This window comes from Musca autumnalis, unplaced genomic scaffold (genome assembly GCF_047663935.1).
Source record: "Musca autumnalis isolate F117 unplaced genomic scaffold, ASM4766393v1 scaffold_3, whole genome shotgun sequence".
Taxonomy (NCBI): Eukaryota; Metazoa; Arthropoda; class Insecta; order Diptera; family Muscidae; genus Musca; species Musca autumnalis.
In genome coordinates, this window is record NW_027411866.1 from 254,897,702 (window position 1) to 254,922,348 (window position 24,647).

At 36.9% G+C, this 24,647-nt stretch overlaps 1 protein-coding gene across 11 annotated transcripts in view; it reads right to left on the minus strand.

The window, feature by feature from the left end:
- The window catches only part of LOC141399378 (syntaxin-4-like), a 41,505-nt gene extending 19,217 nt beyond the window's left edge, over positions 1–22,288 (minus strand). Inside the window, exons 1-3 of one of the 11 annotated variants that reach the window (XM_073978011.1) lie at positions 22,017–22,288; positions 10,866–11,333; positions 10,593–10,706 (exon numbers count right to left, since the gene is read on the minus strand). In XM_073978011.1, coding sequence (XP_073834112.1) covers positions 10,593–10,706; positions 10,866–10,898 — 147 coding nt within the window. In that variant the 5' untranslated portion in view covers positions 10,899–11,333; positions 22,017–22,288. Of the gene's footprint in view, positions 1–10,592; positions 10,707–10,865; positions 11,334–11,713; positions 11,822–20,136; positions 21,208–22,012 lie in introns of those variants that run through there. The other 10 variants (XM_073978012.1, XM_073978005.1, XM_073978007.1 and 7 more) reach the window with 10 other exon arrangements.
- Between the last annotated feature and the right edge of the window lie 2,359 nt (positions 22,289–24,647).

Consider the following 24,647-nt stretch of genomic DNA (forward strand, 5'->3'; position numbering starts at 1 on the left):
TGGCTCGGAAGATTTTAGGTACGGTTCCCAAAGACATAAAGTCGATAAAATCTTGTTTAAGCGGTTGTTTTTCGCTTTTACCCGAATCTTGCTCAGACAGCCCTATATCTATTTATTTCAATATATTATTGTTAACCTATTGGTGACCGAGAATTCTCGGAGTCATTAAAACTGTTGCATCTCGTTTTGCTAAGCACGTTAATTTAATAATTTTTTGGAATAAAGATCCGGATACCCGAATTATGGAACCGGTTATTCTGACATTAAAACCGAATTTTTATCCGGTTTTTATGAACCGATATTGTCCCAGTAGAACCCTAAACCCACTTGAAATTCAGTTACGTAACTTTTTACACTTGCAATAATGGGTCACCATCCCAGAATTCAACCCGCCATAACTCAAATGTTGGACTCACGGCGGATCTGCCCTTCAGGATTCTGTATGTCCTCACAAAGAGCTTTCACCTCCAAAAAGAATTTTCCACCCCCCAGGTCATGATCATAATTTTTTTCACGCACAGAAATGTATCCTCACAAACGTTAAGAAACAGTTCGAAAATACGGTTTTTTTGTTCCAGCACCAAAGCCGCTTAAAATGTTTAATGCATATTAATCATATCTGATAGACAATTTTAATAGCTTTCTAATGATATACATATACGGTTAATCGGTTCATAAAAACCGGATAAAAATTCGGTTTTAATATCAGAATAACCGGTTCCATAATTCGGGTATCCGGATTTTTATTCCAAAAAATTATTAAATTAACGTGCTTAGCAAAACGAGATGCAACAGTTTTAATGACTCCGAGAATTCTCGGTCACCAATAGGTTAACAAATAATATATTGAAATAAATAGATATAGGGCTGTCTGAGCAAGATTCGGGTAAAAGCGAAAAACAACCGCTTAAACAAGATTTTATCGATTTTATGTCTTTGGGAACCGTACCTAAAATCTTCCGAGCCACATTTTTGTAGAATATTTCGAAGCGGAAAAATGTCATCTTGTACCACTTTTATTACGGTTCTTGAAATAAAGGACGAAAAGGACATAGAAGGAAGCGAGTTAGAAGGTCGAAATGTTCTACGAAAAAAATCCTCATTTGATTTGACTGAAGACATGTCATCTTAAATATAAGCTTAAACAACAGCGAACAAAGATATAACGCTGATTTGAGATGGCTTTTAGGGTCTCCAGCAAAATATTCATCACGCCATATCGCGAAAGTTCGACTCACGGCGAATCTGTCCTTCGGGGTTCTGTATATACTCAACAAGGACTTTCATCTCCAATAGGAATTTTCCACCCCCCAAAATTTCGGTTCACAGTGTTATTAACCATTTTTTAGAAGTCGCAAATGTCATCAACAGAAGCAAAAAACAAATTATACGGATATTCCCATATTCCTATATCAATACATAATGAATTATGTGGCCTATGACAGAACATTTGTCCTTTAAGCTGAACTAAGCATAGATTTCCGCTTCTATATCTCTTTGTTACTCTATTTTCCTAATTTTGAATGATTTTTGATCTTGTCATTCGGGAGGCTTGTTAGTCCATATTTATACGCCTTTTTTGTGTGTTCATAGTCGGTGATTCTTATGACATGGCCTAGTCAATGCAATTGTTGTAACTCGATATGTTTGCAGATTGGCCCGTAGATCTTTTAAATAAATTTTCAATCAATCACACCAAATACTTCCGTATCTGCCAGGCTTCGGAACCATACATGAGCACGCTTAGAATCAGTGTTTTGTGTGATTTTTGTTTGCCGAGAGCTGGATTTTATTTGAAACTAGTACAAAACTGATGTTGTGTGTTGTATTTGTCGCGGTGCCATCGAAGTAAAATTTTAGAACACAAATATTTTTCAACGAAATCCGCTTCAGACCATTTGGGGTCGATAAATCCATAGCCCTATGGCCCTGGGGTGCGCGAATTCTCTTAAATAGAGCAACTGATTTGGGCCATACGTAGGATTTCGTAATATTTTGTCCAAACTTAGTTTATGGTCAAAAATCACGATATCGGTCCACTCCTTAGATTTAAGATTTTTGTTCAAGTTCAGTTTAAGGAACGTTTGGAAATTTTTATAACAGTTTGTTGTTTTATAACAGTTTGTTTGTTTTTTGTAACAGTTTGTTGTGGCAGCTGTAGTGCGGTTCTTTAACTCAATTTTTGAGTTACCGACAAAAATCGGTAACATTAAAACGCAAAATTATGAATGAAAAGTTCAAATAAACGTTGCCAGCACTGTTGCTGTCGGTAGAACTTTTCGACTACTTTTTATTGGTCGCTAACTTACTGGATAATATCGTTAATTACCGAAATTATAAGCACTTTAATTTTACCGACATTTGTCGGTAACTCAAAAAATTAAGAGAATCGCACTACTGATGCTTCTCAGCTGCGATAGATGGGATATGTTCTTCGAGGACCGCATTTACACGACATTTGTTTATGGCGTATGACACTGCATCTGTGTGAATGCTCTAGGGGTTCACTCTTTTAACGTTGGACCTTCTCCTTCTAGATCATGAAGATCCCTCCTGAAGTGTCAGGGTTGGAGAGGGGTAGGTTGCTGGTGGTGCTATCCCCCATATGGTGATTAGGATGGCTCTCAACGTAACACCTGAGCTGTAATGGAAGAATCCTTGTGTCCACATGTAGATGGTGCTCTAAAGACATGAGGAGGCACTCTGTTACAGTTCTCAGGGCGACATTCTGACAGGTTTGAATATTTTGCGTTGAACTTATTCGCGGACCATACTGGAACCGCACAGTCATATCTATTGCATTATATGTGGTGAACAAGGTTTCTTTATCTGTGCTCCAAGTGCTGCCGGCTAGGGACTTGAGGATGAAGTTCGCAGATAGTTGGAGCATGCGCGGACGACATGTACATGCTGTCGAATGTGACCCCTAGAATCTTGGGGTAGGTGGTGCTGGGAATTCTGCTTCCATCAACCATGACATCAATTCAGCGCTCACCTCTGCCGTCCATGTAGTGAACAGAGTGGCCGTAGATTTAGTGGCGGATATTTGCATATTCCTCGCGTGAAAAAAGGTGATACGATTAGTCAAATAGGAGTTCGCCCTTTCACAAATGATATATGGGAAGGTACCTGACGCCAAGATCATACAATCGTCCGCACACTTTTAGATCTATATGTTCCTGACTTCTACGTACGACTGGCATCCACACATAATATTTATTATCCAACGTTTCAAACTTGGCCAACCCTCCGGCGGTCTGCTCGACACTGACCAGGATTTTGTGAAATTAAGCAAGTAGATAATGTCGATGGTAGGCACCATTGGACTGGAGCAGCGATACCATGCGTCGCCTGTATCCCTTTAGATTTACTTGTAGTGCTCTTAGAGAGTGGTTGCCGTCCATAGAGTTTTCATGTCTATGTAGCAAACACCAAAAAAATCCAACGTATGGGCTTCGCTTCCCTCTTGATATAGTGTTGAGCGGTAGCTTTCACCAGAAAAGACTGTTGTAGTCCGATTCTCTAAGAGGTTGTTTGCACTAGCTAGCAATGTCATATGACTCGAAATAAAAACATTCCATATCTACCCACGCAGGTAATGTGGGGACGTAATTCCACCGCAGTTTTGCTGGTACGGACGCAAAAAGTAAATGGCTTAAGGAAAATCCTCAATATTTCACACATTAGCGACTGTATAATGATGGAAAATTTCAGCACATATATGTAGTGGTTGGAGCGCACAATCTGCCGATTCGGTCCAAAATTTGGCCTTCGTAATATTTTGTCCAAAGTTTAAGTTTGATGATAAACCATATCGGTCCACTCCTTCATCTACCTCCCCCACAAAAGTTCAAAAATGTTCGAAAAAATTGTGCGCACGACAACTCTTGAAGTGAGTGACCTATTTGGTCCATTCTTTACACATCCTAATATATCTACCAGATATAGATCAGGTTCGAATATGGACTATATTTGTCCACTCCTTCAAGTACTTCCCCGACAAAATTTCGGATAAGTTCACTTTAAGACCTGCTCTCAAATCACTTTGGTTTTTGTTAAAGCAACTTGCATTCGTTGCCTCAATTACGACGGTAAACGTTTTTTCAGGGGCAAGTCCATACTTCTTGAGAAAACAGCCCGAAAGATGTAAAAATCCCCTATGGCACCATATGTAGTGGATGGAGCGCACACATTTGGTCCATATTTGGGCTCCATCCTATTTTGTCCATACTTAGTTTCAGTTCGAAGATGGCCATTACTGGTCCACAACTTACGGCACTTCCCCCCTGTATTTAAGAAAGTGTCACTAAAATGGTATGTACGATATCTCTTGAACGGGGCAACCAATTTGGTCCAAACATTGGATCTCCTAATATTTTGTCAACATTTTGTTTAACTGCTAAAATTGTCCATATCGGCCCGCTCCTTAGGGTACCTCCCCCACAAAAGTTCAACATTTTTTTTTTTTTTAATTCATTTATTAATAAATCACAAAATATTCAATAAACTAAACAATGTGGCCCCGCGCCAGTATTGACATTACTGGGGCCAGTTGGCAACTAAACTATTTAAGCATTAATTCATAACAAATATAATAGTAATTAATAATAAGTAAATAGTAATCAATATACTACAAGAAAATAATAAAATAAAATGAGAACATACAAAGTAAAGCAAAGTGTCAGAGAAGCATTTCCAAATTAGATAACAAATGATCTTTTACCCGTCTCTTAAATATTGATAATGTTCTACTTTGTTTTACAAACAACGGTATATTATTAAATTCATTACTTCCCGCATAATCAATACGTTGTTTCGTGACTTCGAGTCTACATCTTGTAGGTCTTAAATTCGACGAGCCCCTGGTAACAACATTTGTATTATTATTATTATTAAAAGTTATTGCTCTATCACCTATATTATGAATTGATTTATAAACATATACTAGTAAATGTTTCTTATACAAACCCCTTATTGGTAATATGTTCTTTCCAAAATCTTTATATAATGACAAAGTGTTATATCGATTAGGCAAATTAAACACACACCGTAAGGCCTTATTTTGTAATGTTTGCAGGGATGTTAATTCGTTTGTCAATTTATGTCCGTACACGATGACCATATACTCTAAGTGAGAGTGAATCAACGCTTTGTACATCAACAATCTAATATCCACACTCAGCTTTGCTTTTAGTTTAAACAAAATCCCAATGGCAGAGGCAATTTTCGCCTTTACGTACTTTATGTGGCCATCCCACTTCAAATTGCTCTTTAATTGTACGCCTAAGTACCTTATTTCATTTACTTCTCGCACAAGACTACCTTCAACAAAGAATTCAAAGTTATTATTCATCATAGGAAAGGATGGCCTAAATCTTAAAAGTTTGGTCTTTGGATTTAAAACAAGCCTATTAAGTCTGGCAAATTCCGCAACCAACGACGAATCTCTTTCCAACTTTACCCGTAGGACTTTTTCATGTGTATATGGGTAAAAAATTGCGATGTCGTCCGCAAACATTACTATTGACCCCAATAGGCCAAGATTATTTATATCGTTTACGTACAGCATGAAAAATAGCGGTCCTAAAATGCTCCCCTGAGGAACTCCACTGCAAATGGATCGAACCGAACTTCTACTTTCTCCCACTTGGACAAATTGAGTTCTATTTTCAAAGTAACTTCTTATGAGTTCAAGCTCTTTATTCCTTATGCCATAATAAGTTAATTTGTTCAGCAAAATATCATGATCGACTAGATCAAACGCCTTACTGAAATCATAAAAGAGTCCAGCTACTCCTGAATGCCCGCGGTCTAAACCCCCACAGATTAAATTAATCGCCTTAATGACTGCCGTGTCAGTACCACCTCCTTTGATGTATGCAAACTGAGAACGATGAATTAAAGAGCTCTCTTCGAGATAGGACATCAATTGCATATGCATGATTCTCTCAATTATTTTATCCAATGACGATAGAAGTGCTATTGGCCTGAATTGATCGACCATCGTAGGATTAGGTAACTTTGGTATGGCAACAATTTTGTGATGTTTCAAAACATAGGGATACTCTGCTACAGTTACCATACAGTTAAAAATATTTGCTATTAAGGGGGATAGCAAATCAGAAAATCGTTTTAAAAATTCAATAGAGATACCGTCATCTCCAGGACTTTTTGAAGAGTTCATATTTAGTATGACATCTTTTACTACATTCATAGTAACCATTTGAAAATGAAAACAACCATTATGACTTCTCAGCGTTCTTAACAAATTTGGATTATCGTTTGCATATTTAGGTATATTTTCTCTTACAGTGGTTACCGAATTGATGAAATAGTCATTGAACTTATCTGATAATACCTGTTCGTCGTATATGACATCACCCCCTTCACCAGTCACACATATGCCCTTCTCTGAAGATTTACCTAAGGTTTTGTTAAGAAATCTCCAACACTTTTTTGGATCACCACTATATTTTCTTATATTATCATCATAATAATTATTCATGCAAACTCGCGTAGACCTTTTGATTATCCGACTAATTCGTTTCAAACGCTCTTTTATTGATGTACCTTACGATGTCTTCTCCTCATTTTTAAAAGCTTGTCCTTCTCTTTTATTAATTCTCCTAAATGCTTATTTATCCACGGAGACACATCATACTTTTTTAGACGATTTTCAGAAGCCACCGATGTACTTTCATTAACAACATGCGTAATAAGTCGTATAAGATCACTTGACATAACTGAAGGGTCCGATACAGTTTGCAGTTCCGAAATGCCTTCAAGCAATAATCTTTCAACCTTTCTGTAATCGCACACTTTCCTTTTTACGTTGTAAGAACAATTGTCACCATGATTTGCCATTACCCTACAAAATAACATATTATGATCACTTAGATCAATTTCAACGGATTCAATTTTCATAGACACTTTGGTATTGGCAAATATATTGTCAATGCTAGAACCACTTTGTGGCCTAGTGATTAAATTGTGGCAACTATGATGATCAAATGTATTGAAGAGTTCCAAAATGTCTTTAGCATTAGGACCATTCAGATCAATGTTGGAATCTCCCAATACGATTGAAGAACAGGTAGCAGTGCTTTCTAACCTTTCCTCCATTATGTCTAAAAATACTGGTACATTACACCTTTGGGATCTATAGTAAGATAATACATGCAGCGTTTTCCCTATCATCTTTAAATTATGCAATCTAATATGGACAATATTGACAAAATTAATACACTCGCAAGATATAACCGTGTATTTAAACCGATTATTGACGTACAATGACGTTCCGCCGTAGCCATCGCTACGGCAACTGTGTACTCCACTAAAGTGCGGAATGTTATATAACTGGGTACAATCACTGGAAAATCATATTTCATTTATAGCTAAAATGTCAGGCAATTTAGGTAGATTGGCAATAACGTTTCTAAATTGATTAAATTTATGAATAGACGAAATGCTCCTCATATTCACTGTAACAATACTGATATAATTGTTATTACATTCAGTTAAAAAATTTTTATAAGAATCTAGATTTTTGAAATAATTCATAGAAAATGGAATAATTGATTCAAAAACTAACAATAATTAAAGAAATAAAAAAAACGAAAAATTATGATTTGTCATCTAACACCCCATCATCATCACTGCTGCCAATATCAACATTAATTTTTCTTTGTAGGCTACGCCTTGGTTTTTGGCTTTGGGTAGTTGCATCCATCAATAGCATATCGACATCATCTTCCGTTCGAATTAACTTGGCTCGTGAAGAATCTGACTTTTTGGCAAAAATACGACCATGATTTGTATACACTGAAATGTACCCTACTGCCTTCAAGGTTTTAGCATATGACAACAATTTTGAAGTCTCATTGCTTAATAAATCATTAATAAAAACCTTCTCCATGTTCTCCTTATTCTTTAGTGCTGACTTCGCCTTCATAAATTCATCCTTTGATTTCTTTTGCGAAAACTTTATAATCAGCTGTTTGTTTTCTTTAGACCTTCCACTGAAGAAAGCGTCCTCTATATCTTCCTTCCCGACGGTAGCTCCCATAACCTTCGACAAATCAGTAGCCACATCAATAGCATTTTTATTTTCATTATTTTTGATCCCAAAAACGATGCAGTCGTTTTTAACTTTGTTATCGTTAAGACGTTTTACAGAAGATTTCAAATATATAATCTCTTGTTTCAATGCATTATTTTCTTTCTTTATTACATCCAGCTGTTTCTTGTTTTCAATCATTATCTTCATCACATCTTCATACTTGGTAGATAGAAACGAAATTGAGTTTTTTATCTCAACCAGCTGGTTTAGTTTGTCTTTAATAAACATCAGCTCATCTTTTATGGACGTACTGTCATCTCTTTTGCACAAATGACATATATACTGCTCGTCCTCATTCTCAACCAGGCGGTCAAATTCTCTTTCGTCTATTTTCGTACATCGGACATGCATTGTTTTCTCGCATTTATCGCATGATATATTGTCTTCCACATCTTCGTTTATCACCAACTTGCACTGCCAACAAACAATTTTTTTATTTATTTTTGTGCTTTTGCGGCTCTTTCCCGGCATTATTTCAATATTCTCCAATTCTCATTAGCACGTTCACTCAACAAAAGTAGTCTCTGAGTTTTAGTAATCGTTGGATAATTAGATAAATGATTTTTTTCTTAAACATCCACGGAGCACTCGTAAAACGCAGGTTTATGCAAACAGGGTTGCCAACTTTTTGACATTAGACATTACATTACTGTCTAAGTGCAGTTTAGGGTATGTTCAAGGATCCGTTGGAAATGTATACCGATGTTGCTCCTTGTGGTCCTGCTTACAGTGATATTATGTTTTCCGTGGGCAAGTCAATGCTTCCTGGCATACTGGTCCAAAAGTTATACGATGACCCACTGAAATGACTAGTGGGCGCAATACCTATCGAAAAGATATGACTCCCAAAATAATATCCACTTGCCTAATGGACTATGTCGGTCCATTACTTTAAGTATTTCCTCCGCAATACTTTTGAACTTTAATCCTAATCCACATTTTTGTCGGCAAGTTCAAATGTCCAAAAAGGGTTACGAAATTCTGAAAATACCCTAAATATATTCAATTTGTTCGTAGGCTTAGGGTATATCTCTGTCGGCAAAGCCGATGATACTTTTTTACTTGTGATCGTAAAGTTCTACCGATTGCAAGAGTGCCGTCAACTTATATTTAAACTTATCATTAATAATTTTGATTTATAATTTTACCGATTTTTTGTCGGTAACTCAAAACATGCGTTAGAGAATCGCGCTACTGGCCAGACTTTATTGTGTAACACGAGCGCCACACTGGTGGATCCCTGCAAAAATACTCATTACAAAAACTCTACTAACCTATTATTTTAACAAATTAGAGATGACTTAATGACTGCTACTTATTTAGCAATTAAAATCGTGACTGCTTCTTTAACTACTTATTAAGGTGGTAAAAATTACCTACCAATATCGCGCTACATGCTCTTGTTAAAATAATGATAGGGGATTTTGTAATGAGTATTTTTGATGGGATCAGTCAATCAACACCTTTGTATAGCTTTCGCACTCTGAGCAGAGTGACCTATTACCTTTTCCGCCCTGAGATTGACGAACGACCACGTTTTTATATGAGTGAAAGTGCCTCTGACAAAATCGTAAAGATGTCTGATGGTATTAAGAATTCAAACGGGAACTCTGGCCGAATGTGGTAAACGACTTTTTTCCAGTTTCAGTCCTATTTGATCTGGTTACTGGTAAACCCTGCTGGAGTTTGGGGCTCGTTATCCCATGTCCCTGAGACTCAAGAAAACTATTGCCCACAAATATCTCTCTATATCAATGAGTGAAGTCGGGGGTTCTATTTTTATTATTATAGGATTTCTTTTTCATCGCCAGGTCCGAACGTTGTGCCGAACTAACTACGACACAACTTATAGAGAAGTTATACTTGGCTGATATACTCAGAAAAAGGAGGCCAATCCTTATGGGCAAATTTCCATTACTCTCAATGGGAAATTGTTTACAGATCCATGTCGTTATAGGCCTAACTGTGAGTGAAAGGAAAACCTCAAGTGGTTAGTGCTGCTGCTGTGATTTCATTTGTTGTAGTGGCTACAATTGGTCGTTGTTTGCCAACTTTTTAATATGGCTAATTGTTTTTATTGGCTAAAACAACAACAAATAAATAATTTTTAATTGTTTTGTTTTTTGTTCTCGTAAAAAAATAAAAAAATGGAATTCTTTGCTGTAAATGTGCACGTCTGTATTTTCAAAGCTGGGTTCTTTGTGGCGGGGCATGTATCTCGGCCGCCTATAGCAGCTCGTGTCACACATTTAAGCTTGTCGAGTTTTCTTTTTCTTAATGTGGAGTAAGAAATGTCAAATCTGGTCTTCTATTAAAAGTATAAAAAATAAGTTTTATTAAAATGGCCTGAATTCCCGGAATCCAAACATTAAAGAATGAGGCTAATTTAATTTCTTGATATGATATATGCATATATGTATGTACATAAGACAGTCTGTCCGTTAGTCTGTCTCTTCGAAGGTCATTAACTTACCGGATTCAAGATGTCATCGACGTGTGTACTTTGCTGCATTGTTATAGCTTCCAGACTTTTGCGCTGCTGTTCGGAGGCACCATTGGAGAGATTATTGTTGCAGCTTTTGGCACGCTGTGGCGGGCATCAACCGTTACAGAAATTTTTGAAGTTGGGCAGGAGCGGAAGTAAAGAATAACAAAATAAAAAAAATATTAACGAAAATTCCGAATTATTTAGAACTTGTCGCTTGTGTGCCGTTCCAGCACTCTTCTATGACTCTAAGCAGCTCACCTGTATTAATTCTGGCAATCGATCTCTTGCCATTTTTTGTTACTGTTCAGTTCATGCGTGAGGGAGTATGTGTTGTTCTTGTTTTTTGTTTCTTCTGTGTGTTTGTTGTTTTTGGGGGGAACAGAAGAAGGCCCGTCGTTACGCTGGCGGCAAAAATTCCACTACACTCAGCCAATGAATCGGCGCTTGTTGTGTGTTAATTGTTTTTACTGTGCTCTTTCTGCTCCAGTATTAATTATTATTTTTTATTTTGTATCGTTTTGTTTGTTTTGCTACGATGAACGAAAAACGAAGGTGTTTGCTTTTGAGTTGTCTGTTGCGATTGTAGCTCCCCGCTCACATGAAATACGTTAAAATAAGTTTCTTAAAATTTAATAATTACTGGCTTTTTTCTCTCTGCTTGCTTCAGTTTGCCTTGATATTTGTTGTTAGTTTTGCGGGATATTTTTTTATCAGCAAGTTGGGGTGCTGGAAAACGGAAAATATTGATAAGAATTTTGCTTCAGATATTTGGCAGATTTTGATAACGTTTTGTAGTTCGTTTTGTTTGGACGTTCCAGTGTAAATCTCTACGGCTTTAGATATGCGCTTTTTTGTCTTTGAAAACTTGAAACACAATGAAAATACACAGTTTATTCGGAGGGCCGAAGAAGCGTTCGTTACACATTCAGCGTTGTGAGGAGCAGTGTCAACACAGAATTATTCTTATTCGTAAACGAAAACGGCAAAGACGACGGTGAGAGTTACATTCACATTTGCCAGTCCAGACACATTCAGTTGATTTTATTTTTGTATATTATTCTTCCAATGAATGTAGAACGCTTAAATTTACACTAGTTATCGCCTACCTCCGTATTCTTCTTATTCTGTTGTCACAGTCATATTGTCTGTGGCTGTCCGAATATCCGGGACGCAATGGCAACACCTAATTGCAGTGTCTCTTACAGTTTTGAACTTTTCATATGAACATGTTTACCAGCAACAACTATTGGCCTTTTGGCATCAAAATTGTTACAGTAAGTTCTCATTAAAGGTGATGATGATTTGCAGAATACAAACACATGCTCCCACAAACATCCCTGAAGGGACAAGGGGTGACTTCTCTCATATCAATAAGTTCACCCCGTTTCATATTAGCTCAATGATATAGAATCAAAAGATAAATATAACAAGTAAAAAGACGTTAAGTTCGGTCGGACCGAACTTTTTATGCCCTCCACCCTAAAATATTCTTAACAAAAATGGAATAATTATTTTCCTTTCCTGTTCAAAACTTTTTCGACAATGGATAACCCAAATACCTAAATTATCTAATATAAAAATGTGTTCAACCAGGTGGTACCTTTATATCGGGTCTATTAAAGTGTGGACCTATCTTGACAACTTTATTTGCAATTGCAAGAAACCCAAAATGTCAAATTACGGGTAGTTCCGTTAATGTTGCTAAGATCCTCAAAATACTGAAAATCGGGAGGAACCACTGAGAACTTCAAATGTAAAATTACAGCTAGTTCGGTTAAACATTTTAGCTAAAATCCTCAAAATACGTAACGGTACCTCCCCGTTATATGGGATCTATATCAAAACATGGACCTACGTTCACGATTTTTCGTGGAGTAGTTTCGTGACCACAGAGAACCTCAAATGTCGTATTACAGCTAGTTCGATTAAAAATTGCTAACATTTATGTTTTTATACTTTCATACGGGCAAAATTTGCCTCATCGAAATAATGGTTTTAGACTCCAAGTATGTTTGGACGAAATGTGTTTCAGACAATTTGGAGTTGATTTAGTCATCTCAATATTTATTCCAAACTCAGTTTAAGTTCGGAGATGGGTTATATCGGCCCACTTCTTCCGCTACCACCCCCACAAAACTTCGGAAATGTTCGGAAAATTTGTGCGCACGATAACTCTTGAAGGGAGTAACCAATTTGGTCCCTACTTTGCATATCGTGAAATTTCTACTAGACTTAGATGAGGTTCCAATATGGAATCAATCGGTCCACTCCTTCGGGTACCTCCCACACAAAATTTCGGAAAAGTTCAGTTTAGGACCTGGTCTCGAATCGCTTTGATTTTTGTTTACGCAAGTTGTATTCGCTGTCCTCTATACGACGCTGTAAGTTTCATTAGGGGCAAGTCCATACTTCCTGAGAAAATAGCCTGAAAGTTACAAAAAACCCTCTGACACCGTGTGTAGTGGTTGGAGCGCAAGATAACTCTCGAACGGATCAACCGATTCGGTCCAAAATTTGGCTTTTGTAATATTTTGTCCAAACTTAGTTCAAGTTCAACGATGGATTATATCGGTCCACTCCTTCTGGTACCTCCCCCACAAAAGTTCGAAAATGTTCGGAAAATTTGTGCGTACGATAACTCTTGAAGGGAGTGACCGATGTAATCTATACTTTGCATATCCTAATACATATATCTACCAGATATATATCACGTTCGAATATGGACTATATTTGTCTACTCTTTCAGGTACCTCTCACACAAAATTTCGGATAAGTTCACTTTAGGACCTACTCTCGAATCGCTTTGATTTTTATTGTAGCAACTTCTATTTACTGTCCTCTATACGACAGTACAACTTTCATCAGGGGCAAGTCCATATTTCCTGAGAAAATAGCCTGAATGGTACAAAAAAAAAACCCCTATGACACCGTATGTAGTGGTTGGAGAGCAAGATAACGCTTGAACGGATCTGCAGACTCGGTCTAAAATTTAGCCTTCGTAATATATTGTCAAAACTTAGTTTAAGTTCGAAGATAAGCCATATCAGTCCACTCCTTCAAGTACCTCCCCCAAGAGTTCAAAAATGTTCGGAAAAACTGTGCGCATGATAAATCTTGATGGTGGTGACCGATTTGGTCCATATTTTACACATCCCAATATATCTACCAAATATATATCAGGTTCGAATACGGACTATATTTGTCCACTCCTTCGGGTACCTCCCACACAAAATTTTGGATAAGTTCATTTTAAGAACGGCTCTGGAATCACTTTGAGTTTTGTTGAAGCAAATTTCATTCGCTGCCTCAATTACGACGGTAAAAGTTTTTTCAGGGGCAAGTCCATATTTCTTGAGAAAACAGACCGACAAGTGTAAAAACCCTCTATGGCACCATGTAGTGGCTGGAGAGCACGACATCTCTCGAACTAAATACTGAGTTGGTCCACACTTTTCATATCGTAATATTTCTTCGAATATTAGATGAAATTCGAAGGTGGTGCTTGTAGATCCACTCCTTCCGGTATCTCCCCCAAAAAAATTCGAAAACATTAGCTAAAATAGTACGCGTGACATCTCATAAACAGAGCAACCCGGTTAAGAGTCCCTTTACCTAGTGGTCCTGTTTACAGCGATATCATGTTTTTCGTAAGCAAGTACATGCTTCCTGATATAATGGTCCAAACCCGGTGAATTATATGGTGACCAACTGAAACGACAGGTGTTCGCGATATCTTTCGAGGGGAATGGCACCCGAAATAAGACCCACTTTCAAAATGGAATATGTCGGTCCATTCCTTTCGATAATTTCCCGCAAAACTTTTTGAGATTCTATCCAAATCCATATTTTTGTCGGTTCATACGCCCATAATCTTCAAAACCCTTTAAATATATACGTTTTTTGGGGAATAAGGTGTTTCAATTCACACAGGCTGACGGTATATCTTTGTCGGCAAAGCCGACGATCCTTTAAGGTTCAAAAGTGTTACGGAGGAGGTATTTAAAGAAATTGACCGACATAGTCTATTATGAAAGTGGTTCTTATGTTGAGAGTCATATCTTTTCGATAGATATCACGCCCACTAGTCATTTCAGTTTGGACCAGTATGCCAGGAAGCATAGGCTTGCCCACGGAAACATAATATCGCTGTAAACATGACAACAACGAACAGCGTCGGTATCCAAAGGATCTTCGAACAGACCCTACACAGCACTTAGACACAAATGTTGAACTTTTGTGGGGGAGGTACCTAAGAAGAGGACCGATATGGGCCATTTTAGAAGATAAAACATTTTTTAAATATTGGGGGGAAGTGCCGGAAGTTGGGAACCGGTATTGCCCATCTTCGAACTAAAACTACGTTTTGACAAAATATGTCGAAGGACAAATTTTAGACCAAACCGGTTGATCAGTTCGAGAGTATTCGTGCTCTCCAGCAACCGTATATAATGACATAGCGGGTTTCTACACCTTTCGGGTTGTTTTCTCAAGAAGTATGGACTTGCCCCTAAACTTTTACCGTCTCATTTGAAGCAGCGAATGCATGTTGCTTCAATAAAAATCAAAGTGATCCGAGACCAGGCCTTAAAGTAAACTTATTCGAAATATTATGTGGGAGTTACCCGAAGGAGTGGACAAATATAGTCCATATTCAAACCTGATCTATATCTGGTAGATATATTAGGATGTGTAAAGTATGGACCCAATCGGTCACTCTCCTCAAGAGGTATCATGTGCACAATTTTTCCGAACATTTTTGAACTTTTGTGGGGGAAGTAACTGAAGGAGTGGACTGATATGGCTTATCTTCTTATTTTGGACCAAATCGGTTCATCCGTTCGAGAGTTATCGTGCGCACCAGCCAGACAGACGTACGGACATTGCTAAATCGACTCCAAATTGTCTGAAACGGATTTCGTCCAAACATACTTGGGGACTAAAAGCATTATTTCGATGAGGCACATTTTGCCTGTGTGAAAGTCTTAAATCCCAGCCAAAGGCTGGCTCCTTACAGAAAATTTTAATTTAAACTAGGTAGTTCCATACGGGTTGCCTACTTGGCATCTGTTCAAGAGTGAGTCGGCAACCCCATGCAAATTTTCCTCTAAATCAGTACCCTGTAGCGACAGAGATATCACCGTAAAGAAATTACTTCAAAATACTTCTGACGTCTATTTCTCAGGAAGTACAAAATCGATTTCTTCCTTGAAGAGATTTGTTGGAGCTTTTGGCCCATTATTTTCAGCAAGATATCATGCTACAGTCCTGATCGGCTTTAACATGGTCCCTTTTCATCTCAAGTGGACGCAGACCACCTCGTGGTGTCACATAGAGGACTGCCTTTAACACCCGTCAAAGGTATTGTGCTCATATGTGCCGCGAGTTCAACCATGACAGCGTGTGTCGGTTTAGTAACCCACCCTTATAAAAAACACCCTACCATAAAAAAACAAAGGAAAATAATTACAAACATCTCCGCAAAAGTTTTAAGGACCATGATATGCTAATCTGCACCTGGAATGACCGGACTCTTTAAAGGAAGTAGATACATTGAAGCTACAATGTTAAATTACAGAATCCATAGATCTTTAATATCACTCTCATCTGTGCCCACGCACCACCCGAAGGGAAAGATGAACAGACCAAGGATATATTCTACGTTTAGAGAAAGCATATCTCCCATGCACAGTGGTCTCACTTGTATGGGAAGGTGAGACAAAAATATTTATAATCGTCGGATCAATCTGATTTTTTCAGTATATGCTAAAAATATGTAAAAAATTTCTTTAGCCAAAAAATCATCAATATGGGTTTAGTTTTTCCTATAGCCCCCATGTAGCGGTACCACCCGATTTTAGGTATTTGGTCCAATTGTCAAAAACCTTCTGCGCCAAAAATTGTGGTCTTAGGTCCAGGTTTCGGTATAGCTCTCATATTACGATACCTCCCGATATCAGGTATTTTGAAGATTATATCAATATTTTCGGCCCGAATTGGTTGTAATTTGCCATTTGGAGTTCTCAATGATCAAAAACCTTCTTCGCCAAAAATTGTGGTCTTAGGTCCAGCTTTCGGTATAGCCCTCATATTACGGTACCTTCCTATTTCAGTAGCAACAAAAAGGGCCAAGAAAAAATATCGGGAGAAGAAGATATTTTCAAAAGAAAAAAGACTGGTAGAAAAAATTGGGCGTGAAAAACTCGAACAGTTCAGAAGTCAGAATGTAATCCAAAATATTACTAGAGAAGGATGACTGGGGATCTAGATGAACCACTTTATTGCAATGATGAAGATACCCTACAACCAATCACAAACGATGTAATTTAAGTTATACCACCTAGCCAAATTGGGGTCAAGAGCTATTAATCGGCTCAGGAATGAAAAGGAAACATGAGATGATGGCTGCATACTGACATCAGTTTGGCTGGAGGAATGCAAACCCAACAACTGGAATCGTATACTCCTATGTCTCGTTCACAAGAAAGGAGAAAATACGGTTAGTAGCAGAGAAATTCTCATATTCTTTTAAAACCAAACGAGGTTTCAGAGGTGGTGATATTTTATCATGAGAAGAATAATATTGACCATCAGATGCCAAAACCACTTCTCGTTAAATAAAAATCCACGATTTCCAGATACTGATAGTACCTGTACTACTGCATGGATCGGAAGCATGGGTACTTGCGTAAGAGAATGAGAGAAAATTCTTCGAACGATTTATAGATTCATTTGCGTTGACACTTGTTGTTGTTGTAACATTTGTTCTAGGAATGTGGATATTAATTGAGTAATTGAGTAGGATTGGAAGGTCAGTGCAGAATGCTGGGCAGATGTTATGCACGATGTCATCGATCGATATAGGAATACAGACGTCTGCACCATCCCGAGCGTAGTTGAGACAAAACAACTCTGGTTTCTAGTGGCAGCTGACGCTCCTCAGCTATAGATGGAGGTTATTCTCCGACGACCGTATTCACACGACTATTGTTTATGCAAACTTGTGACGACATTTATGATCATTGGCTCTTAAGGCTGCAGAACTGCAAAAAATCCACACGAAGAAGACTGAATTCTCTGTGCGTTGAGTCCTTAGTTTAGTGTCTTTATGACTTCTTTAAGGCTATTTCCCCTCCTGACATTTATTGTATATAGTAACAGTTCGTGTATTATGAGCGCAACACTATACTGAACAGCTTCAGTTTTTTATGTAGAGAATCAACCTAACATGATTCACTACAATGCAGTACCACAATTTTTTTTAAGTTTACGACGTTCACTACTTTTTATACCCTCAGCTTTTATGTTAACGAGGGTATATACACTTTCATACGGGTAACATGTGCCTCATCGAAATAATCATTTTAGACCTCAAGTATGTTTGAGGTGCGCACGATAACTCTTGAAGGTAGTAACCGATTTGGTCCATACTTTGCACATCGTAAAATTTCTACCAGACTTAGATGAGGATCCAATATGGACTCAATCGGTCCACGCCTTCGGGTACCTCCCACACAAAATTTCGGAAATTTTCAGTTTAGGACCTGCTCTCGAATCGTTTTGATTTTTGTTGTAACAACAAGTTTCATCAGGGGCAAAACCATACTTCCTGAGAAAATAGCCTGAAAGGTTCAAAAACTACTATGGCACCGTTTGTAGTGGTTGGAGCGCAAGATAATTCTAATGACCTACCTAATATTTTGTCCAAACTTAGTTTAAGTTCGAAGATAAACCATATCGGTTCGCTCCTTCAGGTAACTCCCCCACAAAAGTTCAAAAATGTTCAGAAAAATTGTGCGGACGATAACTCTTGAAGGGAAGGACCGATTTGGTCAATACTTTACGCATTCTAATATACCTGCCATATGTATATCAGGTTTGAATATGGACTATATTTGTCCATTCCTTCGGGTACCTCACTTAAAGACCTGCTCTTGAAGAACTTTGATTTCTGTTGAAGCAACTTGCAATCGCTGTCTCAATTACGGAAAACAGCCCGGAAGTTGTAAAAACCCCATATGACACCATATGTAGTAGCTGGAGAGCACAATAACTCTCGAACTGATAAACCGATTTGGTCCAATATTTGGCCTTCGTCATATTTTGTCCTAACTGAGTTCAACATTTGTGTCCAAGTGCAGTTTAGGGTCTGTTCGGAGATCCTTTGGAAATTTATACCGATGATGTTCTTTGTGGTCGTGTTTACAGCCATATTATGTTTTTCGTGGACAAGTACATGCATCATGGCATACTGGTCCAACCCGCTGAAATGACTAGTGGGCGCGATATCTATCGAAATGATATGGCTCTCAAAATAAGATCCACTTCCGTAATGCACTATGTCGGTCCATTCTCTCCTCCTCAAAACTTTTGAACTTTAATCCTAATTCACATTTTTGTCGGCAACTTCAAATGTCCAACAAGTGCGACAAAATTCTGAAAAGACCCTAAATACATTCGATCTGTCCGTAGATGAAAGTACCAATTCACATAGGCTGAGGGTATATCTCTGTCGGCAAAGCCGACTGATACTTTTTTACTTGTTTTTCACTGAAAATACTCTAGTTTGAACTTCATTTATAAAACCTAGTTTACACTAGCACCTGAGTTTTTAGTAAATACGTAATTTTTTTACTTTTTTACTTGTTATACCCTCAGCCTTTTTTTGCAACAAGTTGTTCTTGCGGATCCTGTTACGACGCTGCACTTTTCTTCGGGGGCAAATTTATACTTCCTGAGATGGTCCAAAAGCTCAAAAAGCCTGCCGGAATCAATTAAACTGGGTAGTCCGTAAAATAACTCTCGAAAGATGGAACAGATTTGATCCAAATGTTGTATTTCGTATTATTTCCGACTATCGGATCCCTCTTTTGGTTCCTCCCACACAAAGTTGGAAAGAGTGCAGATTAAGGTCTAGTCTGGGATCTTTTTAAAATTTTTGGCAACATGTTGTGCATGCGGCCCTAGTTACGACGGCTCAACGTTTTCGGGGGCAAATCCATTCTACCCATAAGCGTCAAAAGTATTGTGGTTACTTATTTTTCTCAGGTCCGAGGGTGAGGCGATAAACTGTAGAACCCATATCATTGAGCTAATATGCATCGGGTGCACTCATTGATATTGTCCCATCTGGGATGTTTGTGGAACAATTACACGTATATGACGTTTGCGACGTTAAAAATTTTTGACAGTCGCAATGGGCTGATGGTGTATTTTTGTCGACATATTAATATAACAACCCTTTGGTTGTTGTGTCATTTGTATGCAGCCAACATCCAGCCAGCCCCCGCTGCTGTCCCTAACCCTTCACAATATTCAAATGTCCTCCGCAAAACCTACACCTTCTAGGTTCGTGTTTAAGACGGTATTGCTATAAGAAGTCCTTGCCGCTGTACATTCCCGCCTTGTTGAATATATGTACATATGTACAATCCAGCAGGGTGGCGCCCAACATTAAATTAATCGTTTACAATGTATCAAATATTTAATATTTGCTTTGAACTTTAAGCGATCTAAGTTTTCAAACACCCACTTTGAGTTACCCTTTATCAAGGTATTTGTAGTTATTATAATGCCCTCATCGTATTATAAGGCTTATCAAAATTGCGCCCATATGTTTGAAAAATTGATTATTATTTTTGCCGCATAGCTTCAATGTTGACGGTGTGAATATATGATAAGACCATTTATTCATTTATTTCATTTTTATGATTCACAACTAAATATTGATTTCACTTGAAATATTGATTCCACACAATTTGTTTTCCTTTCATATTTCAAAAATTGCTAATCTCATCATTTTGTAGCAAATCACTGAAACTGGAATCCACTGTAGCCAAGCTATTCAATGCATTACTTATTGATTGAATTTAGTTGTTTTTTTTTTTTTTTGCTACTTTTTATTTCACTTTCTTTTTTCACGGACATTATACTTGGACACTCGCCGCAGGCTGCTGTCAGCTGACACAAAAATGCGTTAGCTTGGAAATCGCGACTTGAGGAATTTTGCGGTTTTGTTCTTTTGTTATTACGGGAGAGGTTAGTTTTGAATCACACTCATGATTTTTTTACCGTGTTCGTATCTTTGTCTCGTACCGCGTTTAACAGCTACAATTGTCTCTTGTTTTCAAGTACACGAGACGACGAGTATCTCTGTGAACTTTAGTCTAAGTCACTACTCACTGACTGACTAGTGCTAAATAATAATATTCGAACTAAAATTATTTCGAATTTCTTCTTCCACTTTCTGATGGTTGGCTGACTGTTGTAGTGGTGGTGATTCTTATTCTTCCTCTGTTAAGTTTTATATTCACACTAAAATTTTAAAGCTTGCGTCGTATGTTAGTTAGTATGGGCCGCATAGCAGAGCTGAGCGAAAAAATTAGCGCTACCGAATTATGATTTGTTTTTGTTTGGCGTTGATCGCGATTAGCAAAAATTCTACTTAAAGAGTGATATGTACGTACACCTTTACGCCGCCGACCACCACTTGGAGCCTTAGCAGATGTTTGCTTCTCTGTTGTCGGAGAACTTCTCCAAACTGACTGGCAGTAAATTGAACTCAAGTGTAGCGAACTAAAAGTGAATTTGCTGTTTGTTTTTGTTTTATTATTTACTCTCGTGTAAATAGAGTAGAAGTTCATATCGGATTGAAGATTGTTACAGATATGACTCGGAGAATGCGGTTCAATGGGACATACATACACTGTGGTTAGACAATATGAACGTTATAATTATCTGTCAGTTCTACAGGAAAGACCGTATAATATGTAGCTGATGATAATCTACTTTTCGCGTGGAAAAATATTAGGTATTTTTCACTGAAAAGTAAAATTTTTCTCCGCCTGGAAAAAATTGTTGCGGTTTTTGAATTATTGAAAAAAATCTAAAAAATCCATCCACATACTCACCACTCTTCAAGAGGCATAACTGTCTGCGATTTGTATTTCTCGAAATACGAAAATCAATTCAATTGCTTCGTTCGTCAATATTTATTGATTTATGCTTTCACATGCGGGTACACAGAGAATAACACAGGGTTCGAATGTCTCCAATTACAATAAAATAAAAAATCAACAAACAATGCATATTTCAGAAATATTAAAAAAACCTTTTAAACTCAAATGAATTTGAGTATCAAACATTTTGGTTTTCTTGGTTTCAATTCCGAAAAAAAAAAGAAAAAATACAAATCATTATTAATTATATATTCACACAAACAAATCAAAAAAATAAATAAATATTACTCAACATTTTATTATTTAGAAAAACCGGAATCCATTTTTAGAATGTATGTACATTCAAATACGGGCAAATTAAAATGCGACTTGTTGTTTGTTATTAATATGTATATTTGTTGTTTAATGTACTTTTCCATAAAATCGAATTGAAATGCATAAGCCACCTACCTACCCTCTAACCTCCCAGTGTGCAACAATAAACAGCAAATGCCCATCTTTTGAATTTCCACTTGATTGAGTCAGTAATATTTTTGTTTTCTTCTATAATTGTTCAATGTTCAGTTAATAGTTCTCTTTGGTTTTTTTTCTAGTTCAACTTGAGTTTGAGGAAAAATTTAAATTAGACATATGCACACTAGCGTTCATCTGAATAGGTTTGAATTTTTTTTTCTTTTTATATGTTAAGGTATCTTCTGATGCGTTCGTATTGCAGATCCATACTATTTAGTTTTTGAGAGCCCTATACTATGCCAACATTCTCAAGAAAAAACTTGACGGTGTTGCCATATTTTCGGAAAATATCCCAATTATAATAAAAAATGTACAAAAAAGTGAGCAATTTTTGCGATCATCAGAATAGGTTTGAATCAAATAAAATTGAAAAATTGTACTATCCAAGCAAATATTGCGCAGTTTTTTGGTTTAGTTTAGTAAAATGGAACATTCTGATAAATCCTACAACAAATTTGACCCGCTTTATTTGGAACGTAGGTTCAATTCTCAACATTGAAAAGTTACCAAGAACTTTCAGATAAAATCAAGAAATATTCAAACCAAAACGTTTTATAAACTTGCTTTAAACGACTTTTTGATTTCGTTAGATCTCTTCTGAGCTTCGAAAATTGTCTGAAAGCAAATACCAAGTGTAGCCATATTATTAGGATCGATAAAATAGAAAGGTCATTGAAAATAGTTGGTATTTTAGTACAAGTTTCATTTTTTAACTAACCTTGCAGTACAAATCTAAGTATTATCATGCTCACAAATCCACCATAGTTGACCACATGCATCATAAATGTTCGAAAATTGGTCTGGAAGAATGTTTGATCGACGACAATAAAGTAGAAAATTGTAATTCAAATTTAAGTCAAAGGGGCATAATATCACCGACTGTTATAGTGCTGTAATACCTATATAGTCAGGTCAAAAAGTTTTTTCTGTTCACAAGTCATAAAACAAACACGAATAAGTACAAAAGAATGGACTACTGAGGTTATACAGCACTATAAAAGTCAGCGATATCATGCCCCTTTGAGTTAAATATGAATTACAATTTTCTACTTTATTGTCGTCGAAGAAACATTCTTTCATACCAATTTTCAAACATTTATGATACATGTGGGCAACTATGGTGGATTTGTGAGCATGATAACACATAAATTTGTACTGCAAGGATTGTTAAAAAATGAAACTTAAACTAAAATACCAACTATTTTCAATGACCTTTCTATTTTATCGATCCTAATAATATGGCTACACTTGGTATTTGCTTTCAGACAATTTTCGAAGCTCAGAAGAGATCTAACGAAATCAAAAAGTCATTTAAAGCAAGTTTATAAAACGTTTTGGTTTGAATATTTCTTGATTTTATCTGAAAGTTCTTGGTAACTTTTCAATGTTGAGAATTGAACCCACGTTCCAAATAAAGCGGGTCAAATTTGTTGTAGGATTTATCAGAATGTTCCATTTTACTAAACTAAACCAAAAAACTGCGCAATATTTGCTTGGATAGTACAATTTTTCAATTTTATTTGATTCAAACCTATTCTGATGATCGCAAAAATTGGTCACTTTTTGTACATTTTTTATTATAATTGGGATATTTTCCGAAAATATGGCAACACCGTCAAGTTTTTTCTTGGGAATGTTGGCATAGTATAGGACTCTCAAAAACTAAATATTATGGATCTGCAATACGAACACATCAGAAGATACCTTAACATATAAAAAGAAAAAAATTCAAACCTATTCAGATGACCGTTAGTGTATGTATGTAAGTAGAGCAATGTGTGCCGTGCTTCTTAACAAACATTAACGGCCATTTATTTGGCAACATGCAAAAAGGCGGAACAATTGTACATAAATGTGTTAAATTTAAAATTTTTGCAAGTTTGTTGTCCAGATGAAGCTAGATTTGTGTTAGACGTTCTCGTCTACTCGGTGATAGACTTACTTATACCACCATGCTTATTCATCTTCAAGAAAATGTGAATTCCAAACATTCAATTGTGCCAGTTCAAACCAATATACATATGAGTCCAATATATCGATGCACACAAATTGGAGTCAATTCCGAGTATCTTGTATATATAGGTATGAGTGCTTTAGTAAAACTCCGGTACATGGCCGCAAATCCAGTTTTTTACCAAACCTATTTCAGCGTAATAATATCCTCAGCAAGTCTCAGAAAGTTTGATGTATATGACATACATACATACTATATGACGTACAAATATAATACATACGTCGAAAACGTTGTAAACCTATCCAAAATCTATAGGTTTCTGACAAAAGTAAAATGGTAGAAGATTAGGTGGTTCAGAAGTAGGAATTTATTCATTTGTCTGATCCAGAAAAATACCTCGAAAGGTCTCTAGAATGACGCCAACTTCTTATGACATGTACGACAAGAGGACATCACGGCTGACGGTCCCCAACAAATTGGACCTGTTCTGTTGGATTCGTCGTCACCTACTGTTAATTTCTATTTGGGATTCGATAGTAAATATATTGAAACTACACCTTTTTCCAGATGTAATTCGAAATATTTTAGTTGTAATTCGTAACATTTTATTTGTAATTC